General features: G+C 37.2%; 2 protein-coding genes across 2 annotated transcripts in view; one reads left to right on the top strand and one right to left on the bottom strand.

Moving 5' to 3' along the window:
- Nt5b (5' nucleotidase B) overlaps positions 1 to 20680 on the bottom strand; it is a 434421-nt gene that overhangs the window by 79011 nt on the left and 334730 nt on the right.
- LOC137621357 (membrane-bound transcription factor site-1 protease-like) overlaps positions 3866 to 20680 on the top strand; it is a 46911-nt gene continuing 30096 nt past the window's right edge. Inside the window, 13 exon segments of the mRNA XM_068351656.1 lie at positions 3866 to 3883; positions 5147 to 5264; positions 6917 to 7140; positions 7325 to 7509; positions 8880 to 8996; positions 10471 to 10608; positions 14409 to 14784; positions 14942 to 15504; positions 15798 to 16039; positions 19386 to 19394; positions 19397 to 19500; positions 19502 to 19666; positions 20254 to 20354. Coding sequence (XP_068207757.1) covers positions 3866 to 3883; positions 5147 to 5264; positions 6917 to 7140; positions 7325 to 7509; positions 8880 to 8996; positions 10471 to 10608; positions 14409 to 14784; positions 14942 to 15504; positions 15798 to 16039; positions 19386 to 19394; positions 19397 to 19500; positions 19502 to 19666; positions 20254 to 20354 — 2360 coding nt within the window.

Genomic DNA, 20680 nt, shown 5'->3' with positions numbered 1-20680 from the left:
GTACATTGTGGCCTCTAGCTGGTAGAGATATGGAGCCAAACTTTGAGTAGTGATCGTACTTCGGGACTGTTTCTTACTACCCTTTCAGGACCGTCGGCCCCCGTGTATCTCCCATAATGATAATGTTCTCGTCAGATCCTCCAAAAGCCCTGTCCTTGCTGACTAAAGTAGAAGGGATATTGAAGAAGAAAGCATTCAGATATTTTCAAGACAAATCTCTGGGCATTTACAGTCAACTGGGGGCCTGGAAGCCTGTAATAGACCTATGTACTGTATACTGAATACATTTGAGCATCAAATGAAGACCATGATGAGAGTAGTATATTTTGTTCTGAATTCCATTAAAGAGGGAGACTTTATGCTTTTGTTGGATCTGAAGGATGTGTACTTTCAAGTTCTCGTGCATCAGTCCTTTTGGAAGTATCTCCGCCTATCCCTCTAAAGTACAGTCTACCTATTCAAGACTGCTTCAGACTGTACACATTCTTCCTTTGCTTTTTGCATTTTTGTTCTTTGCAATTTTGCGCATTCGTGACACAGAGAACCGTATAACCTATTGAATAAAAAATCATGTTCGCGAGGAGTACTCTTTCGGTGTGACGATTTCAAACAGCCCATGCTCCTTCACACCCAACTTGCATCCCACCATATCCCTCTCTGCCCAGCACAATGTTGCATCTCAAGCTGACTCGACCTCAGTCTTGCATTGTGTCTCCTCGTGTGTGCATCTCCTGTTTCGGTCCTTTTTGAGTAGAATCATATTTTCATGATAAAAAAAAAAAAAAATGCATTTGTATATAGTAGTATATATTACCCGGTAAATATTAACACTACAGGAGTCTGATTCCTTACAGTACTGTGCAAAAGACGATGTATCAAGAGTTGCCTTATGCTTCAAGACTGCTGCGAAGAAATTTGTACAAAAATTAAAACAGCCAGGGAACACTTCTGTACAGTTAGCTGTACTGTAGTGATAGTACTGTACATATATTACAGTAATATAGACTACAGTATCAGCAAGTGTTATTTTAGATAGGAGTGACCCATTGACTACTCTAATGTTACTTACTGTACAGTAGTCTTACCGTTTCCGGTACGTAGTATACATGAGCTGTGAACTTACTGAAATGTCTTCATTCAATTACAGAATATTTATACTGTGATAGAAACGAAGTAAAAACAATATTAAGCAGTAATTAGCATGTTAATCGACTGTGTGTAGGCAATGGATTATATGAGTTAGTAAGGTTAGTAAATATCCCACCCGAGGGCAGCAAGTATTCACGGATTCTCTTTCTTCATGCCTGTCTCTGTTACCTAACCCCCGCGAAGAGCGAGGGCTGACTATTGCTCCTCAAGCATTCACTAAGGTGTATACCATGGCAGCAGCTTTGGCCAACTCACAAACAATAAGTGTGTTGATGTTTCTCGATGATTTGCTGATCTTGGCTTTTTCTCAAGGGACTTTTGCTACAGGATTGAGCTTGGCTTCTTGATTTTTGTCACTATTTGGGGATTGTGATAAACTGGTGATGTTGAATGTCATACTCAAGCAGAGGTTGAAGTTTTTGTGCAGCAGCAAGAGTCTTTCCATCAGATGATTGCATCAGCAAGCTCAAGAAGGTAGCTCTACTGTACCATTCCTATTCTAGACTACTCCCAGCTCGGCATGGATAGTCTTCCCAGCCATCTTTCTTCGCTGGAGAACACTTAACTCACAGAAGCCTTTACCAGATATCTCATCAGTAGTATTTGGAGCACTACTGGTCAGTCTTCAGGGAACACTTTTTTCCTTTCTGTTCCAGTCGGATAGGAGGCTCGGGTCGATCTTACCAGGTAGCTGAACGTGGAAAACCTAACCAGGAAAGATCTTATCGACTCCCCACCTCCAGGTATGCAACTGTTTTCCGATGTGTCGAAGGAGGGTGGGGCACAAACCTGGATGACCTGATTGTCTTGGGAATGTTGTCAGAAAAAAAAAGCATCGGCACATCAACATCCTGAAAATCGAAATGGTCTTTCTAGTGATACAAGCATTCCAAGAACATTTGAGGAGGTACTCAGTAGTGTTGATGAACAATAACACCACTGTAGAGGCTCATTCAAACAAGCAAGGGCCATGGTCTTGTGTCCTCTGTAAGCTGGTGAAGCAGATGCACATCTGGGTGGTGTTCCACTCTGTAGAGTTGACCGCCAGGTACATTCCAGGCAAGAGAAATATACTAGTGGACACTCAGTCACCAGGGACAGGTTTTAGGGTCAGAGTGGTCCCTAAATCCTTATGTAGTGGAGAGGCTTCTTGCTCTATTTACTATGTGGCTAAACGAAAGCTCCCCCTTTCTAGACCTATGATCTGTGTTCGTAGACACATTCCAACATCCATGGTATCACCAGGAAGCCTACGCCTTTCCTCCTTTTAGCTTGATCCGCCCGCTTATCAACCGAGTGATGATTATGCCAGGATTATGGTTACCCCTGGTAGCCCTGCAATGGTCCAAACTTTTTATGTCGGCTGCATTTTCAGATATACCACCAATCCATTAAGTCACTGGAATTTTACAGTTGGAGACTATTCAGCATCTCCAAGCAAAATGCACTGCACAGGAGGCAGGATACCTGCAACAGTTTCTCCCGCTGTCTACCAGGAAAACTTGGCTATCTACAATTGGTGTCATAGAAAGGAACTTCTCTGGTTGAAGCATTTCATGGCTCTTACGAGTATCCCATTCAAACCTTTGAGAAGAAAGTTAGACATGGATTTGACGCTCAAGACTCTCTTGTTTGCTACCCCTAGTATCGGAATAGAGAGTAGGCAAGTTGCACAGTCTCTTATTTGGTCACCCACGCTTAGGGGTGGATGGAGGTCACCTTTAGTTTTGTGCTAATGTGCGTAGCCAAAACACAGAACCTGTCAGTTTACAGACTCAGGTTTAAGACTTTCTCCACCCCCTATCAACGGGAAAGGTTGTGTGACGATCGAGAAGAGATGATTTTTTATTTCGTGAGGTCTGAGAAGAGGACCCGACCTCAGGCCTGAGTGTCAGCAAGTCTTCATTAGTACTGGCAGAACCAAGGCAGGGATGTTGAGGAATACGACCTATTTCCGACTTCTTGGGGCTATCCATACTGTAGAGTGTAGGCCTCATGAAGTCATTGGTCGAGGAATCTCACAGTCTGCTGTGTAGAAGGCTGGGGTGTGGAAACGTCAACTACCTTTACATCCTTTTACTGTATAAGTACAGTAGTTCTGTAGCCAGACTAGTTCCCACATGAAACAGCAAGTATTTTGTCTATGGTAATGTGTCAATGTAAATGTGCAGTAGAGAGATAGAATAACTGGCTTGTCTTCATTTTTTTGTCCTCTCTTTTGGGGACTAAGCTGTCAAAGTGTTATGCACTGGATCTGGCTTGATGTTAGTAAGCTACACTTCTGAGCTCCATCTTTTAGATTCTAGAGAAATATATCCCGCCTCCTCCATAAATGAGGGAAAGGATGGAGGAATATATTCCAAAACATGTAGTAACCTTACGGAAGATATATTATTCCGAACTGCTAATCCCTTCAGGGGAAGGAATCCTTCCTTAACTGTGATTCAATTACCTGGTACAGGCCAGGTCCTATCATCCTATTCATCCCTGTGATAAACAGATGGGCAGCTGCTGGAGTTGTCTCCTTGTAAGGGGGCTTTTAACCCACCAATAAGTGAGAGCCCCTCTTTTAAGGACAAAAGGTTTGTTAACTCGTTGAAACAAATAACAGATTTTAAAAGTGGTTTGTAATTTTCCTAGCTATGCAAATCTGAGTCCTTCAAAGTTAAACTTCTCACCTCGACCACCCCTCTCAATCCTTAGCCGAAGGTCAAAAATGAAGAGCTTCCGACAAGTGAGATGGCAGGGGTACTCGCCCTCGCTCACCACCTGTCGTTAACTACCTCACAAATCAATTCAATGGGTGTTCCAGCTCTGCTGAAGACACTACCCTATTTAAAGGACTAGTTTGTATGGTTAGGCAAAATAAAAATTACAGTACTTTTAAAGTTTGTTACTGTATATTTGAATAGTAAATGAAAGAAATTAACATTAGAATGAAAATATTTGCAATCACCAAGAATTAATCTATCAGTTTACTACAGTAGACAAGCTAGTAGGTATTAAGGGATCATTTTTATTTAACCTTAGAAGTAAAATTGATATATTGTAAATGTTATTGGTAGATTTCATTATCAACTAGATTATTGATATTCTTCTGCAGTCTTTTTAGTTTGAGCTAATTTTTTGTGATAAAATGCTTTGCATTCTTCACTCAGCAATGCCCGGCAACAGGCAAGTTTGTTTTTGCAGTTTTAATTGTATAACTAGATGGTAAAGGAAAATTATAAAATTTTTTAATAAAATTTGGGGATTGTAAATTGGTTTTGAATTAGGTTGAATACATGTAACTCGGCCAGCTTTTTACATAATACCTGTACTCGGATGCAAATTTGGTAATAGCTGAGAGTATTTATGGTGAATCATTGCTGGAGATTTAATGTACTGTAACCTATATCATTTAGGAAGCAGTTCACATTTTTCAATACAGTATGTCAGTTTTGCAAATTCTTATTAGATATCAGTATGATTGAATTTAAAGAAAATATAAAGTTTTTAAATCAAGGAACTAAGATCAGTATTGGTATTCTTTAGTACCTGAAGTCATGCCTCTTTGTAGCATGTAGGTGGGAGAATATTCATCAGAACAAAGCCATCAACTAGTTATGTCCTCAGTATGAGCGATCTGCATCAGTATCAGTTCATAACACAATAATATTAGTATTGGTTCTGGCTTTTGTATTCCATTGAAAGCAAAAACTACTGCCCAATTGAGATTTATTTATGAAATTAGATTTACTATGTGCAGGTTGAACTTCTGCATGCCAAGACCTTAGTTTATATGAAATTCTTTATTCCTGTTGTAATTTTTTTCTCTATTTCACTTGTCTTGTTATTCCTTTTACTAAGCTTTCATTCTGATGGAAGCTTGTGAAACTAGTTTATAGCCTTTTAGTCTGAACCTCGAGAAAATACAATACGATAAGCACATAATGAATAACAATAGTGAATTTAGATAAGCATATATTGAGAGGGTATTTTATGTTTTACTTTCCAGGGTACTGCTTTTTGGCAAACTACTGGTAGACATTCTAGTCGGAGACTCTTGCGAACTATTCCAAGGCAGATAACATCAACTTTGCAAGCGGATGTTCTATGGAGTCTGGGAATCACAGGTAAAAAGTAGAAACTTTTCATCCCACTTACGGATTACCGCACAAGGCACTATATAGATAGATGGTACCAGAAGCTCTTTATAATAACCCTTTAGCCCCAACTTTATGTATACTTTGTTTCAGGTGTCATTAAAGACAAAATCTTTTTGATGAGTCAAAGGGTCGATCTGACTTGTTGGTTTGGTGAACTACTTTAAATTAATGGTTATATAATATTTAAGGGCGAAGACTTGTCATAAGATTCTAGTCTAAGGCACTGGCCTCATGCAGCAACAGAATGCATCAGAGGGACGTAATTGTAAATGGCCTGAGATTTATCAATCGATCAAGATTTTGGTCATTAGAATTTATATAGAATTGTAATGAAATTATGAGCGATTGGAATGGTATTTTATGAGAAACATTCAAAAGACTAAATTTTTTCATTCAAATTTTGTTGATATTTACTGCATACATTTAAAACCCTTAGCTTTTAATATTTTTTATATAGATTAATTATAAAATTTATTTTATCATTTCTAATTAAAGGACTAATACAGTCTAATAGAATATTCTTAAAGTACTTATTGGTGTGTGCTGAAGAATTACAGGGGAGCATTTTCTGAGTAATTTCTCTTATGTGTAGATATCAGGAAACAAATTAAGATGCAATTAGGAAGAGAAGTCTGTAGGGATTGAAAAAAAAATGGGAATCTGAGATGGTTGTTTCACAGCTCTTGAATTTCAATGGAACTACCTAATAACTATTAATTAAGCAGATGATCAATCTTTTTGTTCAAGATTGTAGTCACTGTTTGTTATTGCTGATATTTTATCATATAGAACTTGTTCACTCTGTAACAAAGGCTGATAATTTATTTTTTGCATCAATGATTTTACAAGGTGTTTGCCTTAATGTGATGGTTTTAGCTCTATAAGCTCTTTTGTAGTTACTGTTTGCTTTGAAAGGGCACTTTATGTCCACCTCGATTAGTATTGGTATTATCAGAGCTAAACGTTGACCCCATTACTTCTACAAACTGAATCCTTGATTTTTAGTTTTCATAAATCCCAAGAACTGGTCTATTAAAATTTGCATATAAGTTTATTGTGAAATACTGACTGAAGTCATCTCTTTTCAAAGCTTTGGTTTTTGCCAGTTGAACCATGAATAAATGAATGGTATAATGTATCATTTTTGCAAAAATCACCACCCCCAGATGATTGAAGCCAATTGAGTTGTGGGATGAAAAGTCAGTAAACAAAGTATAACTTTAAACTTTATTTTATTCTTGATATATCTTGAGCAGATGAAACATTTCCGTTAATGCTTTTAAAATGATTTTGCTATACAGTACAGTAATTTTCTGCAGGAGTAAAGTTTTATAAATCTAACTTCAAATAAAGTGTGTGAGCGCAGTATCTTGTGGTTACATTGAATATACTTTCAACATGCCAAGTGACAGAAAGTTTTATTAGTAGAGAAATGTTTGGTTATACAGTACTCTCAACATACACATTCTCATCATGCTTTATAAAACTGTATTCAAACATAGATCCATGCTTCTGTGAAATATCATTTTGATATTTCATGTCCCATTACAAAAATAATTTATTAATTTTCAAAAAAGTTTTTGCCATGCAATAATTAGTTTTGTATTTATCCTCCATAGGTGCTGGTGTAAGGGTTGCAGTGTTTGACACTGGACTCTCAAAAAGTCATCCTCACTTCAAGCGGATTAAAGAACGTACAAATTGGACTAACGAGAAAACGCTGGATGATGGACTAGGTCACGGAACTTTTGTAGCTGGCGTAATTGCCTCCAGTGGCAAAGCATGTTTGGGATTTGCCCCAGATGCTGAACTCCATATCTATCGGGTTTTCACGAACAATCAGGTACAGTGAGTTCATTGAAAGTGTAGGAATCCTTGAGTGAAATATAGATTTGTTTCCATGCTGTGTTAAATTTCTTATGTTTTATTTCAAGATTACAACTATTTTGTGACATTAATTATTGTTTAGCTTTAAGTAAATATTTTGTTATTTATAAATGATTGAATATGATAAACTTCCTCTTCAGGTGTCCTACACATCATGGTTCCTAGATGCTTTTAATTATGCAATATTAAAGAAAGTGGATGTGCTTAATTTGAGTATTGGGGGACCAGACTTCATGGATCATCCATTTGTTGATAAAGTATGGGAATTAACAGCCAATCGGGTCATCATGGTTTCAGCGATTGGTAATGATGGCCCTTTGTATGGGTAAGTTTACATATTGTTGTGCCTTGTACATTGCTCCTATTATTACAAAGTACTAAGGCATGTTTAAACCATCACAGCTGGTTTGCTGTATGCTGTAAATTGTGTTATGAATAATTGTTTGTGGAATACTTTCCTTCTTGTTTTGCGATTTTGTGGTTTTTACATTTCATATGTTCCTTCTGTCTCTTTTGTCTCTTCGGTCTTTTAAATTTCTTATTCCTGATCTAGATATTAATCTTTGGCACCGTCGTTCAATTAGTTCATTATGCATGTTGCATAAGATTTTTCATAACTCTGACCATCCTTTACATTCAGATCTCCCTGGACAATTCTATCCTGTTCGTAATACTAGGCAGGCAGTTATTCTAATAGCCAGGCCTTCTCCATCATGAGGCTCAATACTAAACAGTATTCTAGAAGTTTTATTCCAGCTGTGACCAAGTTGTGGAATGATCTTCCTAATCGGGTAGTTGAATCAGTAGAACTTCAAAAGTTCAAAGTTGGAGCAAATGTTTTTATGTTGACCAGGCTGACATGAGTCTTTTTATAGTATATATGTCATTTCTGTTTTTGACGTTGATGATAGTTTATATAGGACATATCTGTTTTGACACTGTTACTGTTTTTAGAATGATATATTGTTAATTTATTCTTATCATTTATTTATTTCCTTATTTCCTTTCCTCACTGGGCTATTTTCCCTATTGGAGCCCTTGGGCTTATAGCATCTTGCTTTTCCAACTAGGGTTGTAGATTGGCTAGTAATAATAATAATAATAATAGTTCTCCACATTCTGGAGTATCTACTTGTTCCAATTTTTACCTCTCACTAGAGAATATATGCCTTGGAGAAGCTCTATTAGTCCAGAAGAGTGATCAGTGGTCTTTTTAAGGGGATATACCTTTGTGGCATTTTGCTTAAAACTCATAAAAGTCTTGTACTGTACCTTGTAATACTTGGTGAAGAGATTGAGTATGGGTTCAGAATTTATTCCGGAAATTTTTTTTATAGATGATCATAACAAAAAATTTAGGTGTTCTATTTATACCACTCCAGTCTATTGCACAGTTATCACGAGTTCAGCATCCAGTCAGGTTGGGTATCTAATATAACTTTTTATTAATATGTTAGGAACATTTTTGAAAAATATTCAGTATCTTTTCCTTTCATCTCTCAAAAAGAATATAAAACTTCAAATATCGTGAAAATATTTTTTCGTTAGCAATTTTTTTTTACATGACTACAGTATGTATAACTTGAAACATGTTTGACAGATCTTTTCCTTAGGAGCCAAAAGTTGGGCCTTGAAAATGATCTTTTACTTTTATGAATTCTAATCATCTTATTCTTAATACTCTTTATTTTTCAGGACATTGAATAATCCTGCAGACCAGATGGATGTAATCGGTGTTGGTGGAATAAATTTTGAAGACCAGATAGCTCGATTTTCCTCTCGTGGAATGACAACTTGGGAGTTGCCTCAAGGGTGTGTATTGCTGTATTATTGTGTTTTATCAAGATGAATTGGAACATAAAGCAAGAAGACGTGGTGACTTTATTTCAAGAGCATTTCTGATACATATCCTCAACTCATTAATTTATGAGGGATTATAATTCTATTATGTCAACTATGTATGCTCAGTACATAATCTGGTAATGTTCTGTATGTAATATTTTGTATCTTGGATATTTATCCTCTCACAAAGTGGTTATAGAAAGAGTAAAAGCTACATTTATTACACTTGTTTACTGTGTGACTTTTTGTTAATGGTTGGATTTCAAGGATTTGCAAAACTTGTGGTGTGGTAATGGTTTGATTTCAAAGGTATTTAGCACAGTATAAATGTTGCAAGATAGACTGTATTTCACAATAATTTTTAGAATGGGATGAACTCATCAAATCAAAGGATTGGGTAAAGATGTTATGACCAGTAATTAGTTGATGGCAAAGATAAAAAGAATGTGATATGTAAATCCTGCTGAATTGTACTCCATTCGATAAAAGTAACTCAAGTATAAGTAATACTGTACACAGAAAAGGGTAGATAATCTTGATCAGTAATAATTGTTAATGGAATCCAAAGCCTTCAGACCACTTGTAGAAAATGGAATGAAGACGGAAGGTGAAGTGTTAACAGTAAAAGAAAGCTTGCTAACAGAATATCAAATAAAATTGGGATTATTTACAACATGAGTTGCTATGGATAATTGTAAAAAATTAGAAAACAAAAGACTTATCATAGAATCTATACTTGCATCTACACTATCAATACTAGACAACATAACTTTAATCTCTGGATATCCCGAGTCGTCGTTAAAAGGATAGTTGTTTACACATAAGCTATCAACTTACAGCTCTACTCAGCTTTTTCCTATGATAAATTTTCTTTCTTGGAAGTTATCATTATAAATTAAGGATCCCTATCTTTGGTACAGATTGCCACTAGCTTTAGATACTCTGAAATCTGTACATTATATGAGGTAGAGTACTTGGGGCATCAGTTGTCTAATTCACAAATGTTATTCCTGCTTGGAGAGACAAAGGAAATGTGGATCCACAGACTCCAAATATAACTTTATTGCCCTGCATATCTAACAATACCTAGGTTTATTGAGTAATGAAGACATACCATTACCTCCTGGCTGCTAGTATCTTACAAAAAATATTAACATAAAAATTAAGATAGCAAAAAATCCTTAAACACCTTGTCAGAGAAAGGTGTGTAATCCACAAGGTGACTTAAGTTAAATTCTTATTCTGTGGCAGCCTTAATTCTTACTGTACTGTATCTTATGATTCTCTCACCACATTTATTGATTGTCATTTGATGTAGGATCTGTGGCCTAGATTTTCTGAAAGGGGGTATATTAAAGATTGATATTGTAGTGTGGTAGTTTTGTGTTCATATCACCAATTTTGCATTCTTCAATGCTCATCATACTTTTTTTGGTTATTTTAGGTATGGTCGTGTTAAGCCTGACATTGTTACTTATGGATCTTTAGTCCAAGGTTCAAGTATGGAGGGGAAATGTCGCCAGCTCTCAGGAACATCGGTTGCCTCTCCAGTTGTAGCTGGAGCAGTTACTCTGCTTGCCAGGTAATATATACATTGTAATAGGCTGGACACGAGATTATGTTCTAGAATGATAGGTGAAACTGGAGCGAGATAAAATTAAAGTTAAATGGCTGTTGTTCAATATGACCAAAGGAGCTGATGAAAAGTACATACAGTACATACATATACCAAGGCCCTTCCCCCAATTTTGGGGGGTAGCCAACATCAAACATGATAAAAAGGGGACCTTTCCTCTCTACGTTCCTCCCAGCCTGATAAGATACTCAACCGAGTTCGGCTGGTACTGCTAGGGTGCCACAGCCCACCCTTCCCCGTTATCCACCACAAGTGAAGATTCATAATGTTGAATCCCCTACTGTTGCAACCTCCGTGGTCATCCAAGGCGACCAGAGGAAGCAGTAGGGCCTACCGGAACTGTGTCACAATCGCTCGCCATTTATACCTATTTCTAGCACGCTCCCTTTCCTCTCTCACATCTATCCTCCTATCACCCAGAGCTTTCTTCATTCCATCCATCCACCCAAACCTTGGCCTTCCTCTTGTACTCCCATCAACTCTTGCATTCATCACCTTCTTTAGTAGATAGCCATTTTCCATTCTCTCAACATGGCCAAACCACCTCAACACATTCATATCCACTCTAGCTGCAAACTCATTTCTTACACCTGTTCTCACCCTCGCTACTTCGTTCCTAACCCTATCTACTTGAGTCACTTTCATTCCCCACAACTCCAATCCATACATTACAGCTGGTACAATCACTTTCTCTTACAGAACTCTCTTTACATTCATGCCCAACCCTCTATTCCTTACTACTCCCTTCACTGCTCCCAGCATTTTGCATCCTTCATTCACTCGCTGACATACATCTGCTTCCATTCCACCATTTGCTTTAACAACAGACCCCAAGTACTTAAACTGATCCACCTCCTCAAGTAACTCTCCATTCAACATGACATTCAACCTCACACCACCTTCCCTTCTTGTACATCTCATAACCTTATTCTTACCCACGTTAACTTTCAACTTCTTTGTCTCGCATACCCTTCCAAATTCTGTCACTTATCGGCCAAGCTTCTCTTTCGTATCTGCAACCAGTACACTATCATCCGCAAACAACAACTGATTTACCTGCCATTCATGATCATTCTCATCTACTAGTTTCAATCCTCGTCCAAGCACTCGAGCATTCACCTCTCTCACCACTCCCATCAACATACCAGTTAAACATCCATGGCGACATCACACATCCCTGTCTCAGCCCCACTCTCACCGGAAACCAATCGCTCACTTCATTTCCTATCCTAACACATGCTTTACTACCTTTGTAGAAACTTTTTACTGCTTGCAACAACCTTCCACCAGTTCCATATAACCTCATCACATTCCACATTGCTTCCCTATCAACTATATCATACGCTTTTTGCAGATTCATAAATGCAACATACACCTTCTTACCTTTTGCTAAATATTTCTTGCATATCTGCGTAACTGTAAAAATCTGATTCATACATCCCCTACCTCTTCTAAAACCACCCTGTACTTCTAAAATTGCATTCTCTGTTTTATCCTTAATCCTATTAATCAGTACTCTACTCTACACTTTTTCAACCATACTCAACAAATTAATACTCCTTGAATTACAACACTCATGCACATCTCCCTTACCCTTATATAGTGGTACAATACATGCACAAACCCAAACTGCTGGTACCATTGACAACACAAAACACATATTAAACAATCTCACCAACCATTCAAGTACAGTCACACCCCCTTCCTTCAACATCTGAGCTCACACCATTCATACCAGGTCCTTTTCCTACTCTCATTTCATCTAGTGCTCTCCTCACTTCCTCTCTTGTAATCTCTCTCTCATTCTCATCTCCCATCAACTGGCACCTCAGTACCTCCAACAGCAATTATATCTGCCTCCCTATTATCCTGAACATTCAGTAACCTTTCAAAATATTCCGCCGACCTTTTCCTTGTCTCCTCTCCTTTTAATAACCTCCCATTTCCATCTTTCCCTGTCTCTTCAATTCTCAAACCAGCCTTCCTTACTCTCTTCACATCTTTCCAAAACTTCTTCTTATTCTCTTCATATGACTGACCCAATCCCTGACCCCACCTCAGGTCAGCTGCCCTCTTTGCCTCACGTACCTTGCGCTTTACTTCCACATTTTTCTCTCTATATCTTTCATACTTCTCTACACTATTACTGTGCAGCCATTCTTCAAATGGTCTCTTTTTCTCTTCCACTTTTACCTTCACTCCTTCATTCCACCATTCACTGCCCTTCCTCATGCTGCCTCCAACAAACTTCTTGCCACACACAGCACTTGCAATCTCAACAAAATTTTCTTTTACTAACTTCTACTTCTCCTACTTCTACTTTTACTCTGTTATATGCCATTTTCAACCTTTTTCAACCTTTCTTGATATTCACTTTTTACCTCAGGTTTTATTAACTCTTCAGTCCCCACTAGCTCCTTTTTACATCCCCCACTCTATTCCCCCACTCTTTTGCTACAACTAATTTTCTTTCCACCAAAAAGTGATCAGACGTACCGTTAGTCATACCCCTAAACACGTGCACGTCTTTCAATCTTACAAACATTCTTTTACTTATCAACACATAATCCATTAATGCCCTTTCTACCACTCTTCCATTTGCCACTCTTACCCATGTACTGTATACTTGTTTTTATTTTTATTTTTGAAAAAAGCTAGAACTTATCTCCATTTCTTGCTCAACACACATATCTACCAGTCTCTCACCACTCTCATTTTCACCTGGTATGCCATACTTCCCAATGATACCTTCTACCTCTCCAGTCCCCACTCTAGCATTCAAGTCACCCATGACAACTACATAATTCCTTCTACTCAGTCCTTCTACACACCTAGTTAATTCCTTCCAGAACTCATTCCTCTCTTCTTCACTTTTCTCACAACCTGGCCCATATGCACTTAATAAAAGCCCAACATTCCCTACCTAACCTAACCCTTACCCTCATTAACCTAGATGATATCTCCTTCCATTCAACTACTTTACCTGTCATCCATTCACTCAGCAATAAAGCCACACCCTCTCTTGCTCTTCCCCTTTTAATCCCAGACACTCTACCAGTCACTTCACCAAACATCACTTCACCCTTCCCTTTTATCTTTGTCTCACACAAAGCTAATATATCCATCCTTCTATTCCTAAACATACTTCCAATCTCACATCTTTTACTCTCTATCGTACTACATCCATGCACATTCAGACACTCCAAAACTAGTGTGCGGGGAGCAGTCATTCTCCCCCCCCCCCCAGCTCCACCTCTTTGATGTCTCACAGGAGTATATAATACAGGAGACGGGGTTCTCAGCCCCGTCGTCCCGTCCCTTTTAGTTGTCTCTTATGACACACAGGGATACGTTGGCACTATTCTAATTGTTTTTATGCCCCCTGGGCCACAGGGGCACTGATGAAAAGTAAAAGGTAAAATTCACTGCATTTAAGGTGTCTACTGTACAGAGAGCATTTAATACATTATAGTGTGATGGACAATACATGCTGTGAGTCCTTCTACAGAAAGTTGTTTGGTAAACTATTGTGTAATGACAATAATCATTACTCAGGAATTTGTTTATTTTATATTTGTATCACTTATTGGCTGGCCAGTTTTTTGAGATATCAATGCTGTTGTACTTCGTGCATACCAGTGAAGTTAATTTGTTAATTAGATGATTCTCAGGTTTTTTAAAAGATCTTCCAGAAATTTTCATGAAATGTAATAGATTTATTATTTTGAATTCATTCGTTATTTCAGTGGTGTTCTTCACCGTGGAGGAATCATCAACCCTGCAAGCATGAAGCAAGCCCTGATGGCATCAGCACGAAGACTTCCTGGTGTTAACATGTTTGAACAGGGCCATGGAAAACTTGACCTTGTTAAGGCCTATCAAGTGCTTTCAAAGTATAAACCTCAAGCATCTCTCAGCCCTACATATATTGACTTGACAGAATGCCAGTACATGTGGCCTTATTGTACTCAGCCATTATACTATGGGGCCATGCCTACAATAGTGAATGTTACAATCTTGAATGGCATGGGAGTGTCAGGTAGAATTGTGGAAAAACCTATCTGGCATCCATATACTCCTCAGTATGGACATCATCTTAATATTGCATTCACTTACTCAGAGGTAAGTTTGCAGATATGCTAGTTATTGTTGAGATTTGATTTATTTACTTTATGGTATTCCATCAAAGAAATTGTCTAGGAATATCATCTACAGTAGTATGAATTTTGGTTTGCAATATTTCAATCTTGAATTGCAATCAAGTGATTGTATTTTTCAGGTACTTTGGCCGTGGTCTGGTCATCTGGCTGTATGGATCACTGTTGCAGAAAGTGGCAAAGATTGGGAAGGGTTTGCTAGGGGTCACATATCTGTTACTATAGAGTCACCCCCTGAAGAAGGGGAGACGCAACCTAGGACATCTCATGTCAAACTTCCTGTGAAAGCAAAGATGATCCCAACTCCTCCAAGAAACAAAAGGGTTTTATGGGATCAGTTTCACAATCTCCGATACCCACCAGGCTACTTCCCAAGAGATAACCTTCGTATGACTAATGACCCATTGGATTGGAATGCTGACCACATTCACACTAATTTCAAAGATATGTATCAACATCTCCGTAACAGTGGCTATTATGTTGAAGTCCTTGGTTCCCCATTTACTTGCTTTGATGCCTCTAAATATGGAACACTTATGGTTGTTGATCCCGAAGAAGAATATTTCCCGGAAGAAGTAACAAAGTTGCGTCAAGATGTTGAAAAAGGACTATCTGTGATTGTGTTTGCTGATTGGTATAATGTCAGCATAATGAGGAAAGTGAAGTTCTTTGATGAAAATACAAAGTAAGTATTCTTTTAAGGAATATTTAATTTTTTTTGTGTTATTGTGGTATGTGATTTGATTTAGTTCTTGCATTCAACGCACTAGAAATACTGTAGTAATTTTTAAGTGTATTCGTTAATTGAAGGTGTAACAATATGTACTGTTTCACCACTTCATCATTTAGTTAGTTTGTTTATGAAACTATATGAAAATAATCAATAAAAATAGCATACATTTACTTTACTTTAGAATAATGTGTTGTAATTTAGCTGTGCAACAATATAACAAAAATGAATATGCTTTTGCTTTGCAGACAACTATGGATGCCTGTCACAGGAGGAAGTAACATTCCAGCATTGAACTATTTATTAGCCTCATGGGGTGTTGCCCTTGGTGATGGAGTGTATGAGGGTGATTTTAACTTGGGAGACCATGATATGTACTATGCTACAGGGACATCTCTTGCTCAGTTTCCTGTAGAAGGCACCGTAGTACGTAAGACTTTAAATGATCAGGGAAAGGAGATGCTAGAAGCCGAAACAGAAAGTGTATCAGGTAACTAATAGAGTATTAATATAATTGTTGGATTATCATCATCATCTCTTCCTATGCCTTTTAACGCAAAGGGCCTCGGTTAAATTTCGCCAGTCGTCTCTATCTTGAGCTTATATATCAATACTTCTCATTTCATCATCATCTACTTCGTGCTTCATAGTCCTAAACCATGTGGGACTGGGTCTTTCAACTTTACATGGAGTCCAAATAAAAGTTTGGTGAACTAATCTCTCTTTAGGGGAGTGCTAAGAGCATGCCCAAACCATCTCCATCTACCCCTCACGATGATCTTAACATATGGCACTCGAGTAATCTCTCATACAGTAGTTTCATTTGTAATCCTGTCCTGCCATTTATCTCAAATATTCTTCTGAGGGCTTTGTTCTCAAATCTACAAAATCTGTTGGGTATTATTTCATTGTCATACCACAATTCGTGTCCATATAGTAACACTGATCTCACTAAACTGATATGTAGGCTGATTTTTATATGTAATTTCAGGCAATTTGATTCCCAAATTTTAGTTAATTTAGCCATTATCTGACTTGCTTTTTTCAATCTTTCATTAAACTCCAATTCTAAAGACCCTGTATTGGATATCATAGTTCTTAAATACTTAAATAATTCTACGTCATTAATCCTTTCTCCTTCCAATGATATTTTATCTTGCATTGCATATTCCGTTCTCATCATCTCTGCCTTTCTTTTGTTTATCTTGAGTCCAATCTCATGTGATATTTCATGCATTCTGGTAAGCAAGCATTGCAAATCCTGTAGTGTTCTGTTAATAAGGAAAGCATCATCAGCATACTCTAGGTCAGCTAATTTCATATTACCAATCCAGTCCACTCCTTCTCCACCATCTTCAACTGTTCTATGCATTACAAAATCCATGAGGAGAATAAATAACATAGGTAACAACACATTCCCTTGGAGTACCCCCACTGTTCACTGGAAATTCATTTGGTAGAACTCCACTAAAATTAATTTTGCACTTGCTATGCTCATGAACAGACTTAATCAAAATTACATATTTAAGAGAAACTTCATAATGACTCAGGACTCTCCACAAAATTGGCTGGTGCACACTATCAAAGGCTTTTTCATTGTCCACAATTTCCATCTTAAGTTAATTTCTATATTCCATGCATTGGTGTACGTCTTTAAAGGAAAATTTGGTTAATACAACTTCTACCTTTTCTAAATCCTGTTTGTTCATCTCTCAGCTTTTCATCAGTCTTTCTCTAGTCTTTAGAATAAGCACACTATATATTTTCATGACAACTGGTGTAAGTGTGATGCCTCTGTAATTATTGCAATTAGTCAGATCTCTGTTTTTAGCCATTTTCACCAACACTCCTAGCTCCCATTCATCAGGTTTTGCCTCTTCGCACCACATTCTACAAAATAATCTTGTAAGTATTCTAGGAGTCACTTAATTTTTGGCCCCTATTATCTCGGCAATTATTCCATCATATCCAGGGCTTTACATTTCTTGAGATTTTTAATGATAGCTTTGATTCAAACACACTGAATCATTCATGGGCACATCAAAGTCTTCCTCAGCTTCAGGTATGCCAAAGATGCATGGTAAATCACACTGGTACAAGAATGACATTACAGTCTAATTGAACTATTTTGTAGATCCTTCAAAATTTTAAGTGTTAACACCTTTTTAGGTAATACATTATTCTGGTACTGCTCTATCAGTAAACAATAATACTTGAAAAATATGTATGAATTTAACAGATTCCCCTTCTTTATGATTATGAAAATTGGTTGGAAAGAAGAGTGGGATCTCAAAGTTTTGATAAGGAAGTAGCAGGGTAAAGGTATGTAAAGAACTCATAATATCTGAAGAGAAGGTCATGGATGAAGACCTAAACCTGAAAGTGGAAAGAAGTCATTTAGAACCCCATAAAGAGAAAGATGATGTGGAAATGTTAAGCAGGATGATGAATAGCACAATACCTTAAATGCCACTGCTGTACTTGACACATAAAGGGGAAATGTAAGATGTCTACAAATTGGTAAGATCTATAATTGAAGTGTTCTTGAAACAGGTTATCATAAGTAGGAAAATAGCAGAGATAAGGTGCCAGGAGACTGTAAAATAGGGAAAATTGTTTTGGTATGTGAGGAAGCTGGAAGAAGTGCAATTGTAAGTGGTAGATATGATGTCAGCAGAATGCTGACCTGCTGACCAGTGTAAAAAGCTTAAATTATTGCGGATGGTCAGAAATAAGGACTTTGACCACATGAAAATTCAGGTAATAAGAGCATGTGATGTATGAGAGCGGCAAATGAAAAACTCAGAAGGCATCTAACCCTGTAAAAGATAAATCTGGTATAGAAATACAAAAAACAAGGTTATGGTCTGCAATGCATGCTTTAAAACCAAGTTGTATTGAAACATCCTTTATCTAACAAGCAAAGATTGCCAATGTTTATTTGTTTCTTATCAAATGTGATGTTTTTACAAAATTTAACACATTTTTAAACTTTCCCATTAATCATAAAATACTTTACTTCTCTGCAATGACTACATTCATGCCTCCTTGTTATGACCATGAAGAAAAAGAAGCCCACTAAACATGCACATTAGATTTAAGAGTAGTAGGAGTACTGTGAAATATGTTCTTGCTAGTCTGTTCCAGCAACAGTTCTTGTGAGAATGTTTTTTTTTTTTTCCTTTCTTTTACTTTATTCTCCCTTATCGTTTGTTGTTTTTGTTTTGTTTATTTCAAAAAGAAATACCACATTTATTGAACACTATCTTTATTATTACTATTACTTGCTAAGCTACATCCCTAGGTGGAAAAGCAGGATGCTATAAGCTCAAGGGCTCCAACAGGGGAAAATGCAAAGATAAAAGCAGTCTAGTTACTCAAGAATACATTTACACCAAACTTGGCTCAAAATATTGGATTAAGATTTTCAATTCTAAAATGCTGCATACTTCAACTCCACATTTATTCACAAATCATCTCATGAGTATCACTACATAGTACTGGTACCTCTCTAGTTTCTTCAGAGAATTTTGTCTGAATACTTTACGATGGGAAATAGACAAATTAAAAGGTTTATATTTATGAAGCTAATTTAGTTTAGCACAAAAAATGTGTACTGTACACAATCCCATGAATGTATTAAAAAAACAAGTTTCATAGTGGTGGGGGTGCTTATATAGATGCACAAAAAATTGCTTCATTAATGCTGTGCCCTTGTTTGTAATTATAGTATGCATACATTTGAACTTGACTAAGGTACATTATACTGTAGTGCCCATTTAAGGAAGATTAGTAAACTTCATTTTCTCTTATTGTATAATCCTACTATTTTACAGATGTGCCCATCCTGGATTGCTGCAGACCAAAGAAAATGGGGAAGATTCTAATGAGATTAGTTATCAACAGTCTGGACGTTTAGTTGTGTATGGCGATTCAAATTGCCTAGATAACAGGCCACCTGCAAAAAGATTGTTTTTGGATGCTGGATGCTTTGCTGGAATTCACTATGACAGGACACTTACCTGGGGTCTTTGCTTCTAGTGCAGGTGCTCCTGTTCCTCCTACTACAGATCTTCCAACAAAAATGGAAAACAGTAATTTGCATAAGCATTCAAAGGTATAGTATTGCTCTCTCTCTCTCTCTCTCTCTCTCTCTCTCTCTCTCTCTCTCTCTCTCTCTCTCTCTAATAACCATAATGTAAACAATGGTTTCATTTGGAATCTTCAGGGTCTTCTATAATTATAACTTGTACAAACACCATTTCTTAGCAAATAAAATTGTGTAAAGGTGTTAGAAATGAGCCTCTGTTTTGAGCCACTAAGTAAGGTGTATAATTGGTTCATAATCAATCCCTTGCAAGTAATTAAGGTTTCATTGTGTAATGATTTCAGCAAACTTTTTTGACATCAATTTGAATGTGAACATGTTTAAATTATACACCACAAACGGGTCTTAAAAGTAGTGATAAACTAAGCAAAACATGTTAGTATATGCACAATATTTTCTTCTCTGATGCCTTACCAGGTTGTGAGTGGCACTTTGGCTGTTGATCGGTGTGCCTGTAACAGGCTTCTGCCTCCTATTCCCCACTTGCATCAAACAGTACCTTTCCTTATATTTTCATGCCAAACTAAGTGTCGGCCTTGATTTACACCTTTGCATGTTTTTCCCATTAAATCCTTATGCAGTTGCCCATCCAACAGGTGGTTGAGCATACGTTAGGCATGGAACAGATGAGGCCATTACCAGAGTGCCCTGTGCTGAAACCAGTTATGCCACAACCTTTAAATGTCTCAAATAAAAAGTAAGTACTGTACATCATTTTCTGTTTTATTTTAAAGAATATTTCCTCTTCGGAAATGTCTGGGAAGGTTTCACGTAAATAAGTCAGATTAATTTATTTGCTTTTGCATCAAGCTTATAACAGAACAAGGGGTTCAGTGTGATATTACAATAAGTATATCAATATAACCTGGACAAATTGAGCTTTTTTCTTATACTATAAGTGTTTTGCCCTTTATTCTCATAATTTATATTGTAGTTTAGGGGAAATATTTTTTTTTTTTAGGTTCAGTGGAGTGTCTTTAAGGTAGGAGGAAAAAGGAGTTACTTGTACAATGTTCAAAGCCC

This window comes from Palaemon carinicauda, chromosome 28 (assembly GCF_036898095.1).
Source record: "Palaemon carinicauda isolate YSFRI2023 chromosome 28, ASM3689809v2, whole genome shotgun sequence".
Taxonomy (NCBI): domain Eukaryota; kingdom Metazoa; phylum Arthropoda; class Malacostraca; order Decapoda; family Palaemonidae; genus Palaemon; species Palaemon carinicauda.
Note: the sequence above shows the minus strand (reverse complement) of the source record. Positions and strands in the feature narration are given on the sequence as shown.